Source organism: Hoplias malabaricus, chromosome 10 (genome assembly GCF_029633855.1).
Source record: "Hoplias malabaricus isolate fHopMal1 chromosome 10, fHopMal1.hap1, whole genome shotgun sequence".
Classification (NCBI taxonomy): Eukaryota; Metazoa; Chordata; class Actinopteri; order Characiformes; family Erythrinidae; genus Hoplias; species Hoplias malabaricus.
The window spans coordinates 35677166-35695255 of NC_089809.1; the positions used below are offsets into that span (position 1 = coordinate 35677166).

At 41.8% G+C, this 18090-nt stretch overlaps 1 protein-coding gene across 6 annotated transcripts in view; it reads left to right on the top strand.

Annotated features, from left to right (window-relative positions):
• The window catches only part of LOC136708418 (lethal(3)malignant brain tumor-like protein 4), a 141323-nt gene extending 127466 nt beyond the window's left edge, over positions 1 to 13857 (top strand). For all 6 annotated transcript variants that reach the window (XM_066682959.1, XM_066682958.1, XM_066682957.1 and 3 more), the window contains 3 exons: positions 300 to 472; positions 8886 to 8948; positions 12212 to 13857. In XM_066682959.1, the coding sequence (XP_066539056.1) occupies positions 300 to 472; positions 8886 to 8948; positions 12212 to 12367 (392 nt within the window). In that variant the 3' untranslated portion in view covers positions 12368 to 13857. The remainder of the gene's footprint in view (positions 1 to 299; positions 473 to 8885; positions 8949 to 12211) is intronic.
• The last annotated feature ends 4233 nt before the right edge of the window (positions 13858 to 18090 follow it).

The following is an 18090-nucleotide window of genomic DNA, read 5'->3' on the forward strand; positions in this document are numbered from 1 at the left end:
TATTTCTTTTGCAAAGACAAAGCACTATAGATTGCCCTCATTCTTGTTCAAGCTTCATTCCATGCGTCCTGATGACAGTTCAGGCTCATAATCAGTTACTTCAGAGTGATTCTCTCATTTTGAATCAACTGCAGTTTCTTTTTCCTATATGTAATCACTGTTAATTAATTATACTACATACACTGCAGCCATAAATCACTTTCAGCTACAGAACTATATTCATCAGCTCAGCAGATGCATGTTTCCCCTTGTGGGCCTTTATCACTGACACTGTCTCTCTCTCTCTCTCTCTCTCGCAGCAGAGAAAAACGTGGACAGTCTCCAGCAGGCCCTCCATCAGTCAGTCTTCCTGTCGGCCATGTCTGCTCACCCGGGTCGTGACCTGCCGCTGTGCTGGGAGCAGCATTGTAAACTCCTGCCCGGAGTGGCTGGAGTTCAGGCCAGCCTTGTGGCCGACTGGACAGTGGACGAGGTAAGAAAACCCTTACACTACACACATTTAAGGAATAAGTCATTTTACACACACAGTTAAACATTCTAAAACTGGTTATTTATTATTTTTACATTCTTGATGTAGAATCACATTAGTTCAGTAGTCCCTGAACCACCCAGTTTATGCACCCCCAGTGTAGGCCATGTTATAGTGTACAGCCTCTACATCCAGGCCACAACGTATCAGTATGATCGCTGTTTCTTTCCCTTTCTATACATCCATTTTTTTCTGTTTCCAAAGATCAGTAATGCCTTTGTTTGTTTGTGATGTCTCAATCTGATATGAGTTAAATATGTGAAGTGCAAATGATTCCTAATCCTCTCTTAAGGTTGTTTAACCCCACAGTATTCTTTTTTGCAGTTGTATTTTAGAAATGTGTCTTCTGCATTTAACCCATCTGTGTCAGTGAACACACACATACACCCAGAACAGTGGGCAGCCATCCCCAGGGCCCAGGGAGAGGTTGGGGGTTCAGTGCCTTGCTCAAGGGCACTTCAGCCATGGACGTTTCTGCCGGTCCTAGGGTTTGAACCAGCAAACTTCCAGTACAAAGTCCGGACCTCTAATCATTAGGCCATAGCTGTGTGTGTGTGTGTGTGTGTGTGTGATGAAATATAATCTATAATCTTGTTGTTGTTTTGCTGAGCTGACATTCAGTTTTCCTACTGAACAAAGCATGAGTCATGTGTTCGTTCAACTGACATCTCATTTCAGGAATTAACAAGAATGACATCCTTTTATATCACTGTCATCACATAGCTGTTATCCAGGCTCTCACTGAAACTACCTGTTCTGTAACCACCTATGTAACTACAAATTATTAGTAACTGAGCTCATGCTTGTGAAGGAGCTCATTTCTTCATGTCTGTACCCCAGAGTTCAGAGGGAAAGCTGGAGTGAGCTGCTGATGGGTAATTAGGAGGTTTTTTGGCAAATCGGTATCGAAATCCACCTCAAATGTTTACAGCACCAATTATTGTCACCTCACAGACGTTTTTGGGTCTTTATTTTCAAGTTTCACAACAAGCTGCATGTCTGCATAATTAAAGCCCCCTTCCAGGATCAGCAGGACCACAGGCTTTTTGAATAAGAAACAACAGCAGCGCCTGAATATTAGGCGCTCTAACTCGTTTGGCTTCATTCTCAATGTCCATAAAACATATCGTCACTGTTGGAACTAATCCGTGTATGTCTTTTTGTCTTTGTCTCAAAGCTGCTACAGATTTAGTGTAGTATAGATTAAATGATATATCTGCTCCTGTTGGTTTTTTTTTTTCAAGCCCAAGACCAGATCCAGCATTCTTAATCAGGATTCCCACGGCCTGTCAACCACTTGTTGTAGAGCATGTCTCCCTGCTTTTTTCTACCTTAATTCCCCTCAGCAGAGTTAAGCGTGTTTGTCGCAGTGAGGTCCAGATGGCCAGCATAAAATAAGCTATCATGACATCAAACATTGCAGCATCTGGCAACAAATCCCAGAACCGGTAACCTGACACTGTTGCATTGCTGGACACGACGGCGTATGACATCTGCTATGACATGCCTATAGCAATATGTAAGCTATGTTGTAGTGCTACCTTTTTACACTTGTTTCATTAACAATGATAAGTCCGTGCGTTTTATTTGGCGCCCGACTGTTTGGTTTCTGACATTATTTATTTGGAATCAAAGCTGAGAGCGTGGATCAGACTCAGAGAAAGTTCTTTCCCTGATCAAGTCTCTTTTGTGTAGTGAGCCTCCATTTTGAGAGGTTCTATGTTTGGCTTGTAGTCACTGTTGTGGAAGTCTCGAGCAGACGGTCTGCGTGGGGTGTTCCTGCAGATCCACATTTAGCAAATGATGATTAGTTACTGGAAAGTGCTCGGGTGATTCCCGAACTCAACACTTTTTAATCATGAAATTCACCGAATGCCTTGAACCCGGCTGATATCCAGATGACATTCAGCTTTCGTGGTAAACAAGGGAGACGCAGAGGACTTTTAACACAATAGATCTTGCTGTAAATCTCATCCACCTCCTGTCAGTCCTGCTCTCCTGCTAACATAAGGCCAGAGTTACAGAGCATGATTGGATGGAGATTCTTTGCCATAGTAACCCGATATAGAGCAGAATCTTTGGCTGAGACTATGAACAGGCCAGGGGTGATAAACAGAAAGCACGTGTTGAAACAGAAGCTGGGTAAACACTAGGGCCTCCCCAACATCAGGTTCTGAGCACATCTCACTGTGTTTACACAAGGTAAACAACAGCCTGTCGCTGACCGGCCATACCGAGAGAATAGGAGTCATAGAGAATTCAGGAAAATCAGTAATTCATCAAAAAAAATTGGCACTTGTTTTGTTCAGGATTTGTTGCATTTTTATGGATGTTTATTCTTTACAGAGGATTTTGCATCAAGGCTTTAAAAGTACCTCAAGTTCTGTGCCGTGTAAAGACATTTCCTTCATCCATTAATTAACAGGAGTTTTGTAGTGATGTGTATAGTTCTGTTACACTGTGGAGAACGTACAGAGGCACTATTTAAGACAGAATGGCGAATGGAAGTAGGGATGTAGCTTCAGGTTCAGCACAGTTAATAACATGAGTGATAATGATATATTGCTATAATATATGTATATTAATCTTCACATCACTGTTTGCAGAGAACCAAAAAGAGTTCTTCTTTGGCGTTACATAAGAAGCCCTTCTTGCTACAGTTATTTTTAAAGTCATATCCCTGTTGAATATTTTAGAATCTGTAGTATTTTATGTTATAGCTGAATTTTTTATATGATAAATGTGCTGTCTTAGACCTTAAGGGGCAGCCATGGCCTAATGGTAAGAGAAATGTGCTTGGGTCTGGATGGTTGCTGGTTTGATTTCTAGGACAGTTGGTGGTGGTGGAAGTGAAGGAACAGTGCTGTGTGTTTTAAAATGAATGATAATTGCATAACATCGCTGTCCAAAGAAAAGCATCTCTCTATAGCAGCTTTCCTTCACTTTGAAAATTTCATGATGAAAAGACCAATAGAAATGCTTAAAAATGCTTGAAGTAAATCTTTTACATTGACTTCCTTTGAAATAGTAAAAATGACTATTTTGGAGATGCGTGTTATTCTTTGCACAATGCTTGTCATGAGCTAACACACTAGCCACTTGTCTGCATGTTTAATTATGAGAGTTGCTTATTTTATGCCCTGCATTTAAAGGTAACCAGAAAGGGGCTGTTTAAAAGGAAAGGCTGAAGTCTTTATAACAAGTTTTTATAACTTTGAAAACTTGTTTTAAGTTTATATTTGTGTAGTAAAAACAGATTTTCATAAAGAGCCCTTTATTTGTTTCAGTCTGTTGTGTTGTGCAGTGCCCTAGGTCCCATCTCAAATAATACAGTACAGTGCACCTTATTGTTATATGACTTTAAAAGGTTTAACCTCTCCTGATTAACTGAGGTTGTTTAACGTCTCTTTTAATAGTCTAATTCCTGACTTCACCTCACAAATATCTCAGTTCAGGGCTTTCTCACTTCTGCTGGCTATGTATTATGTACATTGTTGACATTGCCATGTGTTAAGTTTATGTTTTAACCCCTTAAATGCAAGCTTATTATTCAAATTATAATCTTCTGACTTTCTTAATTCGGTAGCTTCTGTAAATGATTTCCTAACTGCAGTGAAAGTGATATATATGTAGTTGTGAGGATGAGGAATAGACATCTGAGGGTCTAAGCTGTACATGTTCAGATCTTTAAGAAAAGGAATCTTCTCCCTCTGCTTAGCACAGCAGGAGCTAAGCTCCTGAGCAAAACTGCAGTGTGGGGTGATGGTAATATTCAGTGAAAGGCAGCATTTGGGACCACTTTGGGTTTTATGTAAAGTTGCCACGCACTCTCCACAGCAGTTTTGGAAGCGTTTTTATGTTTTAGATGGAAAACTAAATCAGACAAGGGAACGCAGCTAGAGCAGAGGAAAAATGTTAAGGACATTCCAGAGAGAAACATAGGTGTAGTGGGGATTCACTGAGCATGAGCATATGTTCAGACACATCCTGCTGATTTCCCATATGCATCTGATGTTTTCCTTCAAGCTGAAAGTCAAAAACAACATGAAGTAAAACCTTTTTCGTTATGACTTCTCTACTGACAGCAGGCTTTCCAGTGTAGGTAAGGTGACTGGACCACCACTGAGCTTCACTCCTTATAGCTCAGGCACTCTGATTGTAAAAGTGAGATATAAAAAGCAGCCAGCCATTCTGGACATAGTCGATATCTCTGTATGCTGTAATGATGGCCCATTTTAAGTTGTGTAGAAAGAAGAGAGAATGTTCACAATGCATTCTTTATTTTGATTATGTGGGTTGGTAGGACTGAGATGGCTTTGCACAATGTGGGAGCTTGAGGAAGGACCCATGAGTGTCACACCAAAACTGTTGAGAACTGGCAGTTCTGTAAATGAATTAATTAGTGGTTAGTAGCCTATCGAAACCGGTAAACCTGTCTTTTCGTGTGAAGTAAAGAAGGCTACAGCTTTAGCAGAACCTTGAAGTGATGGGATTCTGCAGTTGTGCAGATCTGAGTTTTCTCATTTTAAATCATTAATGCTGTTTGTTTAAGATCAAATTTCTTAACCTGGGGGAAAAAAGATGCATAAATTATTTGTGCTTGGTTTGTACATAGCTGAAATTTAACTTGTCTGTAAGCTTTTATTCACATTTTGAATTACCACAAAGACTCATTTGTAACTAGAGTTTAGCTTTGCAGCATTTTCAGTTTGTGTTTATTTTCATACAGTTAGCGATCTCCAGAATTTAGAGTAAGTTCTAGCGTAAGTAATTCGAAACAGCAAAGGTAAGTCAATATTACCCACCTATGGAGCAGGAATAGAGCAATATCCTCATCTCAGTTCATGCTTTTAAGTTTTTAATTCTCTCCACTGTCTAAAAACTACAGATGCCTTTTCTGTACAGTGAGCAGAGAAAGAGAAAGCCTGGCATATCAGACTGAGACCCTTTGTTTTTAGCCATTAAACACAGCTTTGTAAACATATTAGACCAGTTTCGGGCACACAATCAGACTGGACAGCTAGCAAGTGGTGAGGAAATATCCTCTGAATTTCATAAAATGTGTCTTTTGATTAAAATTGTGGACGTTGCCTTTAAATGCAGGCAGGCTGAAAGCACTCAGATTTATGTCTATGATCACATCCATGCAGCAGCCTCCAGCTTTAATTGGAGTAAACAATTTTCTTTTTTTTTTTTTTTTTTTTTTTTTCTTCCCCCCTCTCTCCTCCTTTTTTGTCAATTTGGCTGAAAGGTCTCTGCAATACTCTTTTCAGCTCAACATACGCCTGCTGACGTCCTTAGTATTTTCTGGGAGAACGCGCATACCTCCACTTTGATGGTGTTGTCAGCTTTTTGCAGGAGGTTAATTTTAGTTTCTGAAATTGCCTAAACACTTCAAGGCCATTTGGCAGCAGTCAATGAAGCAGCTAATGGATCTGGCCTATGAAGTAGCCTATTGCTGATATCTCTAACTATTCAGGCCAAAGTAATGTTATTTGTGAAGAAAAAGCATCTTTCAAGAGCACTTCTTTGGAATTTAAAGCTTCTCTTTGAGGCAGATTTGCATCACTTTCTCCAGTGGTCAGGCTGCAGTCGCCAGTGTCCGTACAGTAGGTTAGTTACCCTTGATTACTCTCTCTTTGTCTCCTTCTGCCTCACTGTTGTACTGAATCTTAATGAAATCTCTCCAATAGAGATTTTCACAGATGAGCTCCAAACGCCATCAAGGTTCATTAGCAAGCAGCACATACATCTTCATTATCACAGCCAGCCCAGCCCTCACTGCTAGTGCTACATCATAATATCCCTCACAGTTATTAATGGGCAGACTTTTATTGTACTTCTCCTGCTAAAATAACCCTAGAATTTCATCATTCTGAAGAGGAATCCGGGAAGTTTGTTGCACCAAATGTCAACAGAACACATCCATCTCAACAGTTATCGTGGTGTTCTCCATGATAGTCAAGCACTTTTCACACATGCATGGTAATTCAGAAATGTTCTGTTACCCAGAGTAGCCATATGTGTGAACGCAAAATGTCCTCAACATTTTTCCAGACACCAACATTACCTGGACTTTATCCTGTTAGCTCCCTAGTACAAAGTCTGGTGAAGCGCACATGTGAATAAAGAAACTAAATAACCTGCATGCACTGCACAGGTGCCGTCCCATGCCTAAAGCATGCAGAACATTTCCAGCTGCGAGAACAAATTAGAAATGTGTCTAAATCAGATCACTGCCTACTTCCTACATAAAACTTTGTGTGTAGAAGCCATAATTAAATAAATTACGTACATTATTAGGAATTAAAGAATGTCCTATTCAAGCATAATGTTGTTTATTTAAAATTAACAGACGTAAAAGTATCAATAACTCCAACTGTGTACTTTAAAGGTACATTGCATTCTTTTTTGCACAAGAAATGTTGAATATTTGTGCCTTTTTCCAAATATAAATGGTGTTAATGGAAATTAAGTTGAAATTGAATTTATGAAATCAATTCACTATAAAAATATGAATTAAATATATCTGTTTTACTATGTCCCCAAATGAATAGTACTAAGATGTAGCATTGAAGGTCACATCACAGTGACAGTTTTTCTGAGATCGTAATGCACTACTTAGAATGTACAGAGTCACTTGGGATTCAGCTTCATAGTTGAATGAGCAGCGGTTACGTGCTTGTGGTTTTAATTACTTTAAATTTGTTGCAGGCACGTACTTCAGATATACAGATTAACTATTACTCACAACCCGCTGTTTTGATGCCAGTGCACATGTGCAGAATGTACTCAGTTTCCGATTCAAAATATAATAATACACAGGTGTTTACATGGCAGTTATTCTTCTGTTGAACTGATTGTTTAAACTTATTCACTCAGAAACGACTTTCATTCACATTGTCTTAGTCAATTTATTTTGTTTAGCTGATGTGTGTGTGGTTGAATGATCTTAAATGCTCCAGCTCAGCTTCAGAGTGAGAGAGAGAGAAGCGGGCATCAAGCCAGGGCTTTCTGGCTCTTCCTGCTATGCTTGAGGCTCTGGTGGCTGAGCAACATGCTACTGGCCTCCGCGGTCTTGTTACCAACTCTGCCGGAGGACCCCTGTATTGTTAACACCTTTGAACATTGGCTTTAATTTGTGTTATTCCCTTACCAATTATTGCCGTAAGGTCTTGGTCAGGAGTGGCCAGGCCTGGTTTACACAGGCCGCTTAGCCCCAGTGAGCTAATATATTTTGCAGAGCTTGTTCAAGTCCATACAGAGGGATGGATTAGGGCCTGAGGCAGAACTGTGCTGGACTGGGAATCTTATTGATCTGTTGGGCTACTGGACTTGAACAGACCACGTTTGCCAAAAATTAAGTGGAACATACTTTTCCTCAAAGCCCTTAAATTATATATATTTGGTCTTTTATAGATTTCACTCATATCTGATCTGTCAAGGTCGAGGAAAGTTTTAGCACTATATTTAACGATTCTTTTGAAAGTTCTGGTGGTTCGTCCTCTGTAGTCTGCTTGCTGGAGATTTATAGACGGGAAGCACTTTATGGATCTGGCTAACAATCTAATCACTCATTCATGTTTAGCTGAAAGATTCACCTTAAGGGGGGATATGAGCACTAAAGTTGCTATAATGAACACACCCAGGTACAATTAGAGGATGCTTAAAATCACCGATGTACTGTGTATGAAGAGAAAAGACATGCTAAATTAAACATACTCCAGATTGTTAAAAAAAACCAAGGTACAAGGCTGTTGCTTTGTTTCAATGGGTGTTTACTGATAAAGAATATGAGAAACGTTCATTTAATTATAAAATGATTCTTCAGCTTCACAGCAATCACACAATTTGTACTTGTTTTCCAGTCTGTTATATTCTCTCTCTCTCTCTCTCTCTCTGTCTCTCTCACTTTCTTCCCATATTCATCCCTGCTGAGATTTTGAAATGTTCTCTTTATTTTCACTTTTCTCTTCTGTTGCTCTGAGATGAAGAATGTGAAATAAAGTTTTAAGCATGGCCTAGTATTCAATGCACTGAATTTTATGTTTTGTCTAATGCAGTGAATGACGTATGTCTGCTTGTATTTCAGGGCGTCAAAAGTCCTTCAGCCCGTAATTAGAAATGGTTTGGAAGCTTTAGCCTTCAACATCTTTTGCCACTTATGTTTGAATGGCAAAGAAAATATTGCTCCTTTTCATAATCACTTGAATGACACCTTCAATCTGACTCATTTGTGACACATTCAGCTCGACCCATCTTTTTAAATAAGTGTGTCTCCTTTGAAAACACCTCCAATGGTTTTGAAATACGTCAGACTAAACCATTTTCTGTTTGGGTGTTCTGTTTTGTCTAGGTCGCCGACTTCATCCACTCACTGCCAGGTTGCGAGGAACAAGCCAAACAGTTTAGAGAGGAGGTAAGCTAAAGTAACACGACTTAAACTTTCCATTGTGTTCACTCTTATAGGCCTGAGGGGAACAGGGGTAGCGTTGAGGTCTCTTCTGCAGAGTGGAGATTATTTTTCCTTTAAAATCTTAACTTGGTAAATACTACACTGTACTTCTGTAAGTTTCTAGGCATCAATTCATCCAACTTCATCAAGGGTGTTAATAAAGTTAGTTATAACGGCCTCCACCCATTTCATAAGGCTTTCATGACAAAACGGGTCTGTCCCAAAACCTAGTGGGCTCTCTACATAGAGAGCATTTACATAAGCGTCAGCGCTCCCCACATGTAGGCTGTCCCCAATCTTAGATATTTAAAATATGCTGCCTAATGAGATACCTTAATCTGGACAGATTTTAAGGCAGTGTCTAACCGTTCCTCGGCCGAGAAGACAATTCCATGATGCAACTCCCATCTATTTCGCTCTTCTTACAGAGCAAAACAACAATTAATCATTCATTCATTCATTATCTGTAACCCTTATCCAGTTCAGGGTCGCGGTGGGTCCAGAGCCTACCTGGAATCATTGGGCGCAAGGCGGGAATACACCCTGGAGGGGGCGCCAGCCCTTCACAGGGCAACACACACACACACATTCACACCTACGGACACTTTTGAGTCACCAATCCACCTACGAACGTGTGTTTTTGGACTGTGGGAGGAAACTGGAGCACCCGGAGGAAACCCACGCGGACACGGGGACAACACACCAACTCCTCACAGACAGTCACCCGGAGCGGGAATCGAACCCTGTCTCATGAGGACAGAAGTCTGTCCGAACCTTTTATGCTTATGTAGTCAGTGCCTACTAAGGCAGCTCACTAGGTTGTGGGACAAACCTGTTTAGTACCTAAAAGGATTTCTTAAGCTTGTAGCTGTAGTGTTTTGTAGAGCACAGTAGAGAACCATGTTTAAGAGGGTTCTAGAGAACCATTGAAACATTATAGATGAGAACTATATAACGAGAGACAGGACAAATTATCAGACAGTTCTTTAAGAGGTCAAGGTTCGATATGATGATATTAAACCTTGAGAACATTGTGTACAGAAGGTCACTCCATCTTCAGAGAATAGTTCCACTGTTTCACATTCCAATGCCATGGATCTTATTCATATTTAGCCTATGCTTGGCATTGGACATGGTGATTTCAAGCTCATGTGAAGCGGGTGCACCATAATGTACTTGGACTCACTAAAGGAAATGTCTCTACTTATGCATAAGAAGTGTATATGCAAGGAACTGAAGCATACAATGTAGACAAAATTCAGCAGAATGCTGCGCGGATGGCTGCGCGGATGGCTACATGCTGGTGTGCTCTTTCAGGTGGTGGGGCACCGTCTTCTGCAGTGTGCTTAACTTAATGAAGTGGAACAGACACAGGCTAGCCTTTTGCCACTTCACACTCAGGGCATTAATCTCTTGGGGACAGTGTAGAGAATAGAGCCTTTTTTTCTGTCTCATAATAGAGCAAGGCAGCGCTTGTTTGAACTGAGGAAAGAAGGATATTTTTTTTTTAATCAAAAGTCATTAAAACAGCACAGTAACCACAGTAACTATTAGTATGCAAGGGGTGTTGTGCATGTTAAAGAAACTGCCTTCCCTCATATTGCAGCCTATTTTATCTACTCCAGCTCAACTACATACTGTAGGATCCAGAGACACTAAACTGATTTGATACCCTTTGCTCATATCGTTATGGAAAATTATGTAATTTCAGGGTTAGAACATTAACCAGTGAGTACAGTAACCTGTTATTTACTCCTTGGTGCGTCAGTCCCAGTAACGACATTTTACCTTTTTGAGAAGTCCCTGCATTATTCCATATTTGCAGCACTTTAACTATGAAACAGATGAAAAACCTTTAATACAGTCATGACATAATCATACAAGACTGGTATTTACGTTAACACTGTGTGGCAAAAATCTGTGGACACCTGCTTATCCAACCTTTATTCAGGGTTTTAATGTGTCCTTTACAGCTGCTATAGCCTCTACCCATCCAGAAAAGGCTTTATACTATGTGCAAAGGTGCAGTTGGATGATCAAAATCTTCACTCCAATAATCTCAAAAAACACTAAATGCTGCCCCAGCACTCCAGAGAACATAGATTCACTGCTTTACAGCCCAGTGATGGGGGGATTTTGGGCATGGATGTTGCTTGACGTTGTTGAATTCATTAACAGTAATTAAAAATAAGTATGTAAAAACATACTTAAAACATATATGTATCTTGTAAGGGCGGCACGGTGGTGCAGCAGGTAGTGTCGCAGTCACACAGCTCTAGGGACCTGGATGTTGTGGGTTCGAGTCCTGCTCCGAGTGACTGTGTTCTCCTTGTGTCTGCATGGGTTTCCTCCGGGTGCTCCGGTTTCCTCACACAGTCTAAAAATACACATTGGTAGGTGGATTGGCGACTCAAAAGTGTCCGTAGGTGTGAGTGTGTGAGTGAATGTGTGAGTGTGTGTTGCCCTGTGAAGGACTGGCGCCCCCTCCAGGGTGTATTCCCGCCTTGCGTCCAATGATTCCAGGTAGGCTCCGGACCCACCGTGACCCTGAACTGGATACATTGTTACAGACAATGATTGAATGAATAAAATGTTGTGGCACTTTAATTTCAATACTGGGCCAATATAAAAATACGAAGATTTAAGATTTATCTGCAAATACCGTGTGGACTGTGCATTCATTCATTATCTGTAAGGGCTTATCCAGTTCAGGGTCGCGGTGGGTCCAGAGCCTACCTGGAATCATTGGGCGAAAGGCAGGAATACACTCTGGAGGGGGCGCCAGTCCTTCACAGGGCGACACACACACACATTCACCCACACACTCACACTTACGGACACTTTTGAGTCGCCATTCCACCTAACATTATCTCACAGACAGTCACCCGGAGCGGGAAACGAACCCACAACCTCCAGGCCCCTGGAGCAGTGTGACCGCGACACTACCTGCTGCACCACTGTGCCGCCACTTAAGTAGTTGTCATTGTAATGTGTGATGGTGTAATAGTTCAAATGTAAGCCATGCTAGGGAGATATATTAAAATGTGGTCTTTTGGACCGACTCTGGCGCCTTGACCATTCTGTGGATGCTGGTTCCTAGCCCTGTCCCTGATAAATACACACATGCCTCTTGTACTGAACGAGAGCACAGGGACATATTGACTTTGACTGTTCATGTGTTTGAATGAAATTGTAAAATAACCCTGTTCTGTTTGTCGTATTTCTAGCAAATCGATGGCAAGGCGTTCCTCCTGCTGACGCAGCGGGACATTGTGAAGATCATGAGCGTGAAGTTGGGTCCTGCCCTCAAAATCTACAACTCCATCCTGATGTTCAAACACGCCGAGGATAAGCAGACAGCAAACAGCGATACTAACACATGAAGCCTATGAAGCCTGATTCCACCCCCTTTTGTGTGTGTGTCTGTGTGTGAGAGAGAGAGCCCAGATGTCTACTGTATTGATGCATTCCAGAACCCCTATCTCCCCCTCGCCCTCCCATTAACCCTTCCAGCCACCTTGACTCAAAGGTACTCACCCAATAAGACACTCTCTACAAAGAGGATCTTTTCATACCTCTGCCTTTCAGGTTCTGCTGTCTGTCCTCCCTTTGACACGACTCTCAAATCTGCCTTCAAATGTCTCCAAGCAAAAGGTCAGCTTCACCCTTCCGCCAGCAGCAGTTTTCAATTCTTTCACCAAGGCTGCTCCCATTCCCCCCTCAACGAAACGACAATCAACCACACAAAGTAACAGCGTTTGCCAGCTCTGACAACAGGGGTTTTTCATGGTGAAGGTGCTATTTATATCAAATACAACAAACTCAACAGCATTTGATAAGCAGGATCCAGTCTGAGTACAACCTATGATTTCTGTCTACTGACTATAATATAAACCTGGGAGAGGCCCTTTGTGCTCACTGCTCCTTATTTTAGTATCTATTTTGTATAGATGAGATATATAAACATATATATATAAATATATAATTTTCTCTGTACCTGCTGATTCATCACCTTTATTTATTGTGCAAATTGCTGTTTATTTGCACAGTTGAGGGAAGATTTAATATATTGTATATTAAGAATTTCAAAATGCCAAAAGGATTTAGTTTGTTTTGTTTTGTTTTTAAGTTCTTTTTGTTTTATTTTTTTTAGATTCGAAAAAAATTGTATGTTTGTGAATGTGTTGCACATTTGCCCGAAGACTTGGAGAGGTCAAGATTCGTGTGAATCTACTCTTGCTAACGTGTTATTTTGAGTTGTAATTTAAAGTAGCTAGAATACTTTGAGTGTCATTTTCTGTGTTAAGTGCATTCTTTATCTCGTAAAGCGTAGGCTTGTTGGGCTTTTCCGCAGTAAATCCAGAGCAGTAAAGCTGGACTTTTCTCCGAGTCTTTCTTGCGCTCTTCATGAAAGGTGATAGTTCACACTCTACCTTTTAATAATCTTCTAAAGCAGGGGGAGTTTAGAGAAATGTTTAAAGCCTTGAACAATGCACAGATGGGAAAATGGCTACATATTTGCTACATTGTATTGAAATGTTCCAGATGTTTGCAACAGTTAGCCAAGCATCACTGGAACATGAGCAATGTTGATCTGTTTTCCTGCTTTCCCTCTTTCATTTGCATTGAGCCAGTCCCTGAGTCTCAAAATGAAGAGCCCCGGGTGTTTTGTTCCTTTACGATATTCTCCCCACACTGCTGTTTAAACGCATGGTGCAGAGCTACGATACGCTGGTACCATCACCAGTCTCCCTGAATTTAACCCTGAAATGTACTGTAAATATTTGTTAATCTGATTTCTTACACTGAATTTACACTTTGTACAACAGAACACATTCACAAACTCACAACCCAAATAATAAACAGTACAAAATCCCAATGGTTTCGTTCCGCTACTTCACTCAATTTACAAGAGTGCATGTAACTGTTGAAGATGGAGCGCGAATCTGTCGTCGTAGGCATGAGCTGAAGGCGAAGAACAGAGTTGTAATTTGTGATAACACACAATCTTCAGCGTCGTGTTGCTTTTATACCTCTGTTCTGAATAATACAGAAAGCCACAAGCATTTGAGCAATTGGATATTTAGTCATGTGTGATTGAGAGCCCAGAGCAGCTTTTCAGTGTTTACTGGAATAACATGACTTGTCAGATGGGGTAGGAATTTGATATTTAGGCTGTGTGACCACATTCATTCATTGTCTGTAACCGCTTATCCAGTTCAGGTTCGCGGTGGGTCCAGAGCCTACCTGGAATCATTGGGCGCAAGGCGGGAATACACCTTGGAGGGGGCGCCAGTCCTTCACAGGGCAACACACACTCACACCTAGGAGCACTTTTTAGTGCCCAGACCATCTACCAACGTGTGTTTTTGGACCGTGAGAGGAAACCGGAGCACCCAGAGGAAACCCACGCAGACACAGGGAGAACACACCACACTCCTCACAGACAGTCCCCCAGAGGAAACACACGCAGACACAGGGAGAACACACCACACTCCTCACAGACAGTCACCCGGAGGAAACCCACGCAGACACAGGGAGAACACACCACACTCCTCACAGACAGTCACCCGGAGGAAACCCACGCAGACACAGGGAGAACACACCACACTCCTCACAGACAGTCACAGGGAGCAGGACTCAAACCCACAACCTCCAGGTCCCTGGACACTACCTGCTATGCCACCGTGCCGCCCTGTGAGACCCCATGAATTTATAATATGTTTTTACTTTATTTACATGAGCAAGGATGCACAGTATCATTGATAAAGTGAAGCTCCAGCCCATGTGGAGCAGTTGTGAAAGCGAGTTCCATCAGAAAGGAAGACATTTGGGTATCTGTAATGGTGTGCATTAGTGATACCCTGCTATTATTTTTTCCACACACATCTTACTTCCCAAGGGCTCTGGGTATGTGCGTATTTATTTGAAAGTAGAGTAATTCAGAGCTGTTATACAAACCCTGATCAGACGTTATATGACATGATCCTCAGAATTTTAAGGAGAGAATCGTGATTCATCTAAGAAGCATTTATTTATCACATCCCTGCTCCTGTGCAGCTGGAAGTACGAGTTTTATAAATATAGATGAGAGTTCTCTAAACTTTCGCCCCTGGTTTAAGCTTCTAAGCAATCCTGCTGTAACTTCTGTGATTGGTTAGTGTTCTCTCTCTCGTGCTCTCTCTCTCTCTCTCTTTCTTAATGGCCTTGCTCCATTGTAAAGTGATTACTGGAAGGCTTGCAGCTGTCTGGGGATGCAAAACAGTACGTTTTTGAGTGCATTCTGTTTCATGCTGCCGTCTTGTCGGTAGTTCAGTACAACTCATCGCAGTGTAACTGGTTTGTGGATGAGGCGCCCAGCAGTGCTGGCTGCTCCCTAACTGCTCAGCAGTCTGCAGAAGAACAGAGGAACATTTCTTTCCTGTTACCGCCTCACACAGACGGAGGAAGACGACGGATTGAAGTGTTCCATGTTTAATGATGATTGTGTCATGACGTTATAATTGATATAACTCATATCAATGTAGTCATTCATAACAGCTGCTCTGGGGCTGTCTGGAAGTAGGCCTTGGCTTTAGTTGGATTAAAGCTTTACGATTAAAGACCTTGTGTTGGTTAGAACTGTAATGCTGTCTATGGATGGAGTCTTCAAATATGCAGTTTGATCGGGGTCTTTAAAAGGGACTGGGAGGGTCTTGATGTGCATTAAATACTTTCTAGTGGAGCTGGGAGATAGAACTATGTTCCATTGTTATGTCTGAAGACCACTCAGCCATGGAATAATTCACTTTTAAGGAACTTAATCAATGCTGTTTAAAGACAATGTGGACGATTCTGGAGAACTACTGTTCACAGCAAACCAAACTCCCCTTGTTTGTGTTAATTCAGAAGCTCGGCGTCTTTTAAGGTGGAAGTGTGTTTGAGTAAGAAACAGACCGTAGCGTGTTAGTAGCTGGGGTTTGAGTTTTCATAGAAACTCATTTGTAACATCAGTTGTTTAGGTTTCTATAACTTTTGGTCTGTTTACGTTTTATTTATAAAGGGCTTCCCAATAACCCAAAGCATTGACAAGGACACAGAACGTCAAAGGACAAACAAAATCACAACAAAACATTCATTCATTCATTATCTGTAACCCTTATCCAATTCAGGGTCGCTGTGGGTCCAGAGCCTACCTGGAATCATTGGACGCAAGGCAGGAACACGCCCTTTCACAGGGCAACACACACACACACACACACCCCTACGGACACTTTCAAGTCACCAATCCATCTACCAAAGTGTGTTTTTGGACTGTGGGAGGAAACTGGAGCACCCGGAGGAAACCCACACGGACACTGGGAGAACACACCAACTCCTCACAGACAGTCACCCGGAGGAAACCCACGCGGACACAGGGAGAACACACCATACTCCTCACAGACAGTCACCCGGAGAAAGCCCATGCAGACACAGGGAGAACACACCACACTCCTCACAGACAGTCACCCGGAGGAAACCCACGCGGACACAGGGAGAACACACCATACTCCTCACAGACAGTCACCCGGAGAAAGCCCACGCAGACACAGGGAGAACACACCACACTCCTCACAGACAGTCACCCGGAGGAAACCCACGTGGACACAGGGAGAACACACCAAACTCCTCACAGACAGTCACCCGGAGGAAACCCACGCGGACACAGGGAGAACACACCAAACTCTTCACAGACAGTCACCCGGAGCGGGAATCAAACTCTCAACCTCCAGGTCCCTGGAGCTGTGTGACTGCAACACTACCTGCTGCGCCGTGCCGCCCCACAACAAAACAAAAAGCACGTATGTTCGTACAGTTCGGAGTCTCCTGGATTTGGAGTCAATTTCAGCTAAAGTAAATCAATATTGCCATCTTATGAAGCAGGAATAGAGCCAACATTCATTCATTCATTCATGTTTTTCAAAAGGAGGTCTGTCCACCATCCAAACACCCCCAGATGTCGTTTCTTGGCCGTGGCTCATCCAGTGACCCACTGAGTGAATGCCTCTGCCAGTTCAGACTCTTGTTTTTTTCCCTACTTAACAAGCTAGGGCTGTATACAAACACTGGACCTTTTTCCAGGATGCAAATTGACACGGAGCGCTAGCAAATGGTAAGTAAACATTCTCTTACTTTTATAAAACGTGCTTTGGATTAAAATCACAAGCATTGTCTTTAATGTCTTAAGTGTAGTGCAGTGCAGTGAAATATTAAACGTCAAGAACCTGTGTAGTGTCATTCATGCAAAGCCCTGTTCTTTTGGTGCACTTGTGAATGAGTGAGTTTCACATTTAAAACATAACTTTTAGAGCTTTTATTTCATTGTAATGGTGACTGTTTAAAATGATATGCATTGTGTCTTTGTCTGTAGCAATAAAAAAAACACTATTGTGATATAGAGGGTTGCCAGATCCTCCACTGATTATTACTCTGGATCTACACAGATATCAGACAGGGTTATGTGTATTTTCCCTCCATCTTTCTTTTTCTCTCCTCCCTTTCTTTTCTATCCTTGCATTCCCCTTCCTTTCTTTCTGCTTTTCATATCATTTCTTCAATTCTTATCCTGTTTTTTCTCCCTCATTTCTATTTTTTCCTTTCCTCTCTACCCTCCTCCTCTTTTATCCTCACCTGTCCTCCTCTCTCTTTTCTCATATCCTCTCCTTCCCTCTCCTGCACTCTTGTCCTTTTCTCTCCACCCCCCCCCCCTCTTCACAGCCCTGCTGCTTGTGATCAAAATCACTTCACCACTGTTGTTTATAGGGAAAGTCTTGTGTTATATATTTTTTTCTTTCCAATTTCCAAGGCTTTACTCGCATTTTAATTAGTCCTATTCCTCTGGGTCTCATTTTAAACTCCTCATGCAGTGCTCATTCACTCTTACAATGAAGCCCAGCGATAGCATGCACAGCCCGGCCACTGCAGCATTAATGAAGATTATGGAAAATTAAGATGCAATTTAAATACATCCAGTCAGGCTTTGTTCTCATAGAAGCTTTGTTAAAGACATTCCTGCTGTTTACAGCACGATCAGCAGATCTGCCGACGCAGGGTTCCCTTCAGAGTTCTTCCAAAAAACAGAAGTGGG